Source organism: Prinia subflava, chromosome 8 (genome assembly GCF_021018805.1).
Source record: "Prinia subflava isolate CZ2003 ecotype Zambia chromosome 8, Cam_Psub_1.2, whole genome shotgun sequence".
Taxonomy (NCBI): domain Eukaryota; kingdom Metazoa; phylum Chordata; class Aves; order Passeriformes; family Cisticolidae; genus Prinia; species Prinia subflava.
In genome coordinates, this window is record NC_086254.1 from 35105052 (window position 1) to 35114207 (window position 9156).

General features: G+C 45.1%; 1 protein-coding gene across 1 annotated transcript in view; it reads left to right on the forward strand.

The window, feature by feature from the left end:
* Window positions 1–6641, forward strand: part of ASIP (agouti signaling protein) — a 39822-nt gene extending 33181 nt beyond the window's left edge. The window contains exon 4 of the mRNA XM_063404693.1: window positions 6436–6641. Within this exon, the coding sequence (XP_063260763.1) occupies window positions 6436–6522 (87 nt within the window). The 3' untranslated portion in view covers window positions 6523–6641. The remainder of the gene's footprint in view (window positions 1–6435) is intronic.
* The last annotated feature ends 2515 nt before the right edge of the window (window positions 6642–9156 follow it).

Genomic DNA, 9156 nt, shown 5'->3' on the forward strand with positions numbered 1-9156 from the left:
CAGCTCCCTGCTGGGTATCCTCCAGAGTGTCCTGGCCTTGCTCCTCTCCAGGGACAGACTTTGTGCTTCTCCTTGTTGAGCTGTCCAGCCTGGCTTGGCCCCTCTGGACAGCAGCACATCCCTCTGGCACATCCAGGCCACCTCCGAGGGCTCCCACTGCCCCATCACCCACATCATTGATGGAGATGTAGCACAACCTGGGGCTCTCAGGCAAGGAAATCAAAGTGCCAAGACCCACCCACGGACCTAAGACACAGCAGCTGAGCCAGACAAGACAGGATGGCATGTGTAGGCAACAAAGGAAAAGGAAAAAAGCTGTCAGTGACAATTAAGGTGATTTTTTTTTTCAACACATATGAACATACTTTTTAATATAGCACCTATCTGTAGCTTATTTTTAAATTTGATTTATTAATAAGCCTTCTTTGTAACTACAATTGATTAGAAAGAGGCTTTGCTTTCTTTGCTGTTCATCTATCACACCAGAGAATACATATAATCAAGTACTCTGAAATTGTTGTTAGCCTTAGTGACTTGACCTTTCTGGGTAAAGATCACATTGCATGAGGTATTGACATAGGATGCAGAAATCAGCAAAATATGTACACCAAATACTTGCTTCAATGTATTTAGTTTTAGCTATTTATGAGTTATAACTGTAATGATTTATTTGTACTGAGGGGATGTTTGTCAGTGCAGGAGTGCCCCCGGGGTCCCATCTGAAACGTCATCAGCACACATGATAAAACTTGCACATGACAAAGATGGAGTATGTAATTTTTACCTGTCACACACCAGAATGTCTCCACTGAAAACCTACTGGAATTCAAGTATAGAGACAGTCCCAGGAATGCTCAGTGACATTCATTGTCCTCCCAGAGACTAATGGAAATTTTACTCCCATTACAGGTTAGCAGGATGAATCACAAATAAATCACTGTTAGCTTTTTCCACATATCGCCTGCCTTGTGTAAATTTAAAACAGATACTGTATTTTCTTGATTTGATTGCTTATTGTCACACTCAAAGCCCATAAAATCTAAGTTTATCCTGATGGATAAAACAAGTGGTAGAATTAACTCCTTAATGGCTACCAAACTACCTCTAAACTGTTTTCCAAGCTTATCACTCAAATTCTCTGGAAGACCCCAAAGGGAAACCAACTAAAGCCTTTAGGAATTGCTGAGAGAAGGGAAGATTTGACAGAAGGTAAAATGACTTTTTCCAAGTTCTCCAGAAAAGTCAGCAGTGTCTGTGATGCTGCATTGGCTGAGGGTGGTAAAAGCCTGAACGAGGCCCCTTTGAGATGAGGACAGCGTTAAACACAGGATGAAAAGGATTACTGATATATGAAAAGGATTATTGGAGCAGCAGAAGGAGATCTGTAAAACCAAACCGAGGGGCTGAGGAAGAACCTGTTTGTGGCCTTGTGAGCTGTGCCTCTGTGGGAGCTCCATTTTACAGGGCACAAATGACATCCACCCCCGTGCTACAGCAAAGAGGCCTCTCAGAGGCACACTCCTCACGAGGCACTGCAGCCTCCAGTTCCCTCCCTGGGTGGGTGTAGACATTAAATTGTACTCAAGGCCAATGCAAAAACCCATTTAACCATAATATATTACAACAGAGCATTTTAAGATTAATTAGACCATTCTATGGACAGAAGTGACTCTATAAACATGATAAACAGACCAATTCAACACTTGTCCACATCCAGTGATCTATTTAACTGCATGACATGCCTCTGAGAGGCACATTCAGACCTGGAAAAGACAATAATTAACAATGGATTCCCCTAACAAAGCCAGGAACAATTTCTTTCTATCAACTCCCGAGCTCTAACCTGCAGCTCTTCTGGACAGTGTTCCCCACACAGTGATCTCCAGAACCCAGCAGGAAACACATGGAGAACACATGGGATGGCCTGCTGTGGTTACTGCACTCCAAAATCCCAGTTAGCCCTGTCATACCTGTAGCAGATTTGCCACAGGCACCTCATTTCCAAAACCAAGGATGCACAGCAAGCAGTTATTCATTGCCAACCAGAAATATAATCTTACATTTTTGTAGTACATTTAATAGTTGGAAAGAAATAATTGCGTCCTGGGCCAGCTGCAAACCACTTGAAGCACCATGTACTTTTCTAACTGTGGGGATGAGAAAGTCACCAGTCACTTTTGGCAAGCTCTGGCCAAAGGCAATGAGTGAAGTCCCCAGCCTTATAAAGGCAACAGTTGGCAGGTCACAATATAGTCACAAAAACACAACTGGGCATATCACAGGTGGGCATACACATGGACAGTGCCACACATGGCACTTCATGAACAATTCTTTCCTCTCTGCACAACCTCCACTGTTGCAGCTTTCATTTTGCTGGTGTCCAGATTCCAACAGGCATTTTTCAAAGGCATCAGCAGCTCCTGGGATAGCACAAAGAATAGGAATACACACAACAGTCCCCCACTGCATCTCCTCGCTCTTGGAATCCCAGAATGGATTGGGTTGGAAGGACCTTAAAACCCACACAGTTCCACCCCTGCCATGGCAGGGACACCTTTCACTGTCCCAGGCTGCTCCAAGCCCTGTCCAGCCTGGCCTTGGGCACTGCCAGGGATCCAGGGGCAGCCACAGCTGCTCTGGGCACCCTGTGCCAGGGCCTGCCACCCTCAGCATTGCGGGAAATCAAGGCACAGAAAATTATCAAAACCTTGTGCATACAAGGACAGACCTAGAAATCAATGCAGGCTTCGATCTGAGACCTTGGAAGAGGCTTCCAGATTTAGAGACTAGAAGTAAGAATGTGGATTTGTAGTTTAAGCAGAAACATGTTAAGCTAGGTAGTGGAAAGTTTTAGAGTTTAAAGATTATGATATAAAACAAGTTATAAAGGTAAAAAGAAGTTTTAAGGTGTAGTACTGTAAATTTCTGTGTCATTATATGATTGGTTAAGAAAGTCTGTACAATGGCAAAAACCTGTAGAACAGTAATCAACGACTGGCTTAAAGACATAAACATTCTTTGTAGCACTAGTTTATTGGCTGATACGTGTTTAAAAGGCATTGTAGCTAGAGATCTTGTGACCTCTGACTTAGGCAGTGAAGATGTTCTCACCCTTCATGAGACTGTAGAAGATAAGAGCAATAAATTGTGCTTTAACACATCTCTCACTGGGCCCATCTCTCTCGCGCAATCCTGACACACATAAAAAGCAAAAATCTTTTTTATCTGGTTTAGATCTACACTCTTTCAGTTTACAACCACCACCCCTTCTCCTGGCACAACAGACCCTGCTAAAAAATCTGACCCCATCTTTCCTACAGGCCCCCTTCGAGGGGGGGGGTAGCCACAGGTAGGTCTCCCCAGAGCCTCCTCTTCTCCAGGCTGAGCATCTCCAGCTCTCCCAGCTCATCTTTGTGGCCTCCTCTGGAGCTCCAGCCGTTCCATGTCCTTCCCCTGTTGTGGCCCCAGAGCTGCAGGCAGCCCTGGGTGTGCTGAGAGGGGAGGAGAGAGGCAGGGTCCCCTCCTGCCCTGCTGCCCACGCTGTGGGGTGAGCCTGACACACGGGGGCTCTGGGCTGCCCAGTGTGTGGCCGCTCACAATACCAACTCTTAGACCTGTAAAATGGAGTTTCACAGCTAGAAAGGGCTTTGGTGGGATATTCTTCCCCTTCACCAGCAAGTTACCCCTGGTCTGGGAACAAAGACACCCCAATGTCAGTCTGGCATGATGGGTTGTTCAAGTGTTTCTGGTCCTTCAGAATCAACCTAAGTATTTTCTGCCTCCTGCACAGTCGCAGCAGGGAGGGTTGGAAGAGAGAAATGAAATCCTGCCCCTTGCCTTACTTCCACGAGAGGCACAGTGCTGTCTCACCACACCAGGAGCAGCCACGCAGGGCTGGCAGATGTGACATGGGACCTGTGGGACACCATTCCCACCCCGGGAGCAGCACCAGGCCAGGGCCACACAGGGCTGCACCATCACCTGCCTTCAAAGTGCCCCTCTGTGGGGCCTGCAGATTGCTCTCTGAGCTAAGAGAAAGATTTTATTGGCAAGCTTCTCAGATGATATGCAGATGGCCAACATATGGTCAAGTCACTCTCCCAGAAGAAAAAGAGGCTGTAGTCATTTCTGCAAGTTTTTTTTTCAGTGAAATGAGAAACTATTTCAATTGCTGCATGGCATATGCACATCTCTTTCCATCCAGGAAATCCTTTACGATTAAACCCTGTCTGAAATATGGGAGCCCTAAAATGGCTATATTAATGTCATAATACAATTCACATGTGGCTTTCATTTAATACAGATAAAGGCAGGAAAAGACTAAAATACACCATTCCCTAGTGATCCACTGCAGACCTCTCTGAATCAGTAGAAATCATCTATTGACTTTAATATAATCTAATATACTTTAATAACACTTTCATCACTCACTCTCTACATTTTAGCTAATCTATTAGATTTACCTAACAGTGTTCATGTGGTACCCTTGCAATTTGGGGCTGTTTCCTCAGCTAAAATGTCATTTGGGATCTCATATGGGCTCCCCTTTATTGTGTACAGTGGTCTCAAATAGACAAACAACAGTATTATGTGGCTTGCAACAGTAATAGCCAGAAATGAACCATGAGAACACACAGCCTCACTCCTCCTTGTGTTCCATAACAAATCAGAGTGGCATTATATATATATATATATATATAAAATATATATACATAAATTCATTAAATGAATGCTCTTTCACTAGTTGATGAAAGACACCAAACCTTAGAGTCTTCTAAAGTGGAAATAGGAGCATTCAAAGTAATTCTACAGCCAGGGATCCCTTGTCCTCTGAAAAAACCTCAGAAATATCTGACAGAGCCAGACCATTCTAAACACAAAGGTTTTAGCGTTTCAAAGATTTCCTTGCTATAAAGCTATGATTCAGTTCATATTAATTTCTCAGTTTGAAGCAAATATTTGGAGCACTAAAATGAGCAGAGTGGATGGTTTGATTCCCTGTATCCCCTTCAACATTCTCCATCCCTGCCCCTTTCCTCCAAGTCTGGAGTGTGGTCAGAGACATTGGTATTTATCTCCAAAATGACATCTCAGTGGCAGGACAGACACTCAAAAAGTGTCAAAGGAATCTGCAGCAAGTTGTTAATAAAATACATAAGTTTTGAAGAGGAGGAAGAACAGGACCACCAAATTTTTGTTCTTAGAGGAAACAAGTTAATAATGCTGCTGACAGTAAACTCTGGCTTAACCCAGAACCTCATGCCCAATTACTGAGCATTCAAGGTGCCTGAACCTCTGCAATCTGTTCAGTTTACTTCCAAAATGCTGCTGCTCCATCAGGGAAAATGAGAACACACCTATGACTGTGGCCCATTAAATATTCCCCTACAGAAATGATTTTCCAGTTAATGAAATGAAAACCAGGGTGCTACAGAAAAGTACCAGGTTTGCTGAAAAGTGTCTCTGGACTCTGCAGATGGAACAAGAAGTGAAAACATTGCTACAAACTTTCTAAGTATCCAAAAGAATTTAATCTTTCTGTTGTGCAGTTTCAGGGAATTAGACAAGAAGTTGGGGTGTCCCCAGCCCATAAAAAGGATGCTGCAGAACCTTAAACCCATTTTTTTATCCCACTCACTTCTGGAAGTATTTTTCACAGGATTGGGAGTTTATTATTATTATTCTGTCAGGCTATTGTTTGTTTTTGCTTTTCCAAAGCTGGTGTGCAAACCACAGGCATGAAGGGGATTTTAAAAGAGAAGAAAAAGACTTGTAATTGTTACAGTGGTGCACAGCTGTCCAGTGGCAAAAAATGCTACTGCAGACCCTGCTGAGGCTTCCCAGGCTACATTTACTACATTTGATTTGTCTTAGCAAAAAGCCCCACGGGCTAGAAAAAACCACAAGTAGCTTCTGAGAAGCTTCATATCATCTGCAGGAAGAACCACTACAATGAAAACAAGCTCAGTCATGAATCTCAGTCATCAGTGCAGCATCCACTCTTGCTTGCTCTCCTCTGCACTGATCTGTATTTCCCAAGGCAACCTGTGTACCTCCATCAATCTCCATTTCACAGAACTCCAGCCTTGCCAAAAATTAAAGAGCACAGCCTAGGAAGACTATATTGCAAATTTAAAAATCTCAGAGCCTGGCATTTCTGGTTGAGATAAATGGAGAAAAATGTACAGCCCGTGCTCTCTTATCACTTCTGACTCAATAGTGGAGGGAAAACAGGAGCAGAAGGTGCCTTATTTACAAGAGAAGAGTATTTTTACTGGTAACAATAAGGAAGCATTAATAAGGAAACAGAATGTTAGTCTGACAGACATTTGAGAAATACTTGATAACTTTTGGCCAAATCAGAGCTGTCTGAAACCAGGAGTACAATCTTTCATCATTAATGTCATTTGATCACCAGGTTCCATCAATTTGCAGGGACAGATTTCCCAGGATGACAGTGCTTGGAGACACCCAGAACAACCCAACCTCACTGAAGGCAATGGGACAGTGAAAACCACTTGAAGGTGCTAAATAACAACCTGAAATCAGATACATGAAATAAAAACTTTCCCCAGCATGGAAACAAGTCTGGCTTAACACTACTTTACTACTGAGGTTTTTTTTCCTGATCAAGTACCAAGAAACAGTAGGAAAAGCTCTGCTAATTTAATAGGCAGGAAAAGCTAAAATTTAACCAACAGCTATTAATTAGAGTGGACTTACTATTTCCCAGTTCTCAGCCAGTGGTTGCTGGTATTGGGGAGATCAGGGGTGGGAGGAAGCTGCAAAGCTGAGCCAGTTGTTGTATGAAAGAGAGCACACACCAGCTCTCCTCATTCCTCACCCAGTGCCCACACTTTCCCAAACTGCACCTCCTTTGAGCACATATGGAAATCTCACTCCTTGAATTTTTGTCTCTCAAAATGATCCTGCAAACACGGCTGGAGGAAGAGGCTGCTGAAGTGAAGGTAGGGCTGCTTTGGGTCTGTCCATGTGCTCAGCCTGGTTGGGACAGAGGCCTGAGGGCTGCTCTGGGACAGCATCTCACCTTCCACAGAGAAAGGCACTTCTGTGCATCCATCCCCTGCTCATCTGGACACCAGAGCTGCTGAGCTTCACCAATCTGAGACTGAATCTCATCTTTGCTCCCCCCTCCTTGTGCACACTGTGCTTGCAGTGACCCAGCTCCCCCCTTCCAGGATCCCAGGCTGTATCCAGGGAGCCTGTGGCTCACATCTCACCCCGGTGCTGGGACATCTGCTGTGCAGAGGCCCAGAAGTGAGAAAAGCTGCAGCCTGTCACTGTCCTCTGACTCATCAGCCAGATGTGGGATGCCAGAGGAGCCCATTTGAGGGGTTTTGGTGCTGGGGAAGGGACACTCACCACCCTGGGCACCTACAGATGCCAGTCTCTCTTCAGTGCTGTTCTTCATTAGCTCCTGCTAAAACCATTGTAAAGCAGCCACAATGGGTCTGGCAGTCTGTATTTAGGCAATCTAGATGCTCAACCTCAGGCTAGAGTGAACTCTGAATTAATGGCATGTGGATCGAAACCAAAGTGAAAAGAGCAAAAAATTAGTTGTGAATGATTTAGCAAAATGGTGACATCAGATGTGCTCTTGCTGATGAAAAGCAAGCAAGCAAGCAATAAGGCTGAGTGATTTCAGTGTCATTGAGGTTAGTAAAGACCTTTAAGACCATGGAGTCCAACCATTCCCCCAGAACCTCTAAGTTTGCCACTAGCCCCAAGTTTGCCAAGTCCCCAAGTGCCACACCCACACAGCTTTTGGATGCCTCCAGGGATGGAGACTCCCCCACTGCTCTGGGTACTTGTGCCAATGCCTGGCCACCCTTTCCATGAAGTTTTCTCCAGTATCCAACCTGACCCTCTCCTGGAACAGCTCAAGGCCATTTCCCTTGTTCCATCCCTGTTCCTTGGGAGCAGAGCCCCAACCCCCCTGGCTGTCCCCTCCTGTCAGGAGCTGTGCAGAGCCACAAGGTCCCCCCTGAGCTCCTTTTCTCCAGGCTGAACCCCTTCCCCAGCTCCCTCAGCCCCTCCTGGGGCTCCTTCCCCAGCTCTGTTCCCTGCCCTGGACACACTCCAGCCCCTCAATGCCTTTCTTGTGAGGGGCCCCAAAACTGACCCCAGGATTTGAGGTGGGGACTCAGCAGTTCCCAGCATGGGGGGCAGTGGCTGCCCTGGTCCTGCTGGTCACACCAGTCCTGGGACAGCCCAGGTGCCCTTGGCCTCCCTGCCCACCTGGGCACACTTTTGCTGTAATGTGGATTGTACATCTTAAGAAACCAGCAGGGAGTCACAACGTGTATTTTTTAAAGCAAATCAGCTGCTACACCAAAGGTCAGGTTTCTGAGTCTTCCATTCATCCTGGAATGCTTCTGAAATGGAAGAGAAATCTGTGTATTTTACTGTAAAGATTATTTCAAACCGCCCTTGAGAAAGAGTTCAAACAGCTCATACCACAGTGAGAACTATGACCCCTGAGGCTGAACAGCGGTACCTTAAGAATGTGAAATGAACAAAAAAAAAAGGCTAAACAAAAATATTCAACGTGCTCCTGTTGCAGTTCCAGTTCCCAAACTGCTCTGCTGACAAGTACTGACCACAGCCATGCTGTAGCCACCAAACCACAACTGCACTGGAAGAGAGGCACAGAAATTCTGCCAGTGGTTTTATTAGGGCCTGTGTTCGATCTCACCCTCTTCAACAGCAGAAAATAAATAAAGACCTAATAAATATATTCCAAATATAAATTCTGCATTTTATCAAATCAAACCATCATACTACCACATTGCTAACTTGTTCACAATAGTGGATTTTCAGTAGCAAATCAGATTTTCATTAGTTTGGTAATGAATATGCTGTGCTAGGAAGCCACTGGGCAGTTCTTGTTCTCACAGTGGTACTTTAATGCCTTGGCCCAGGGCCTTGCAAAGCAGACGAGATCTTGTTAGAGTTGGTCTGGACACTTCCCTGATTTGTCTCTGGGATCATGAATGCAGTGAAGATGGAACTAGCCCCTTCCCAGAGCGAGAAAGTGAAGCAGCCAGCACAGGCTGTAACACAGGAAATTCCAGTTAAATGTACAGACAAACACGTTCACCAGAGGGTGCTCACATTCTGGGAGAGAAGCCTAAG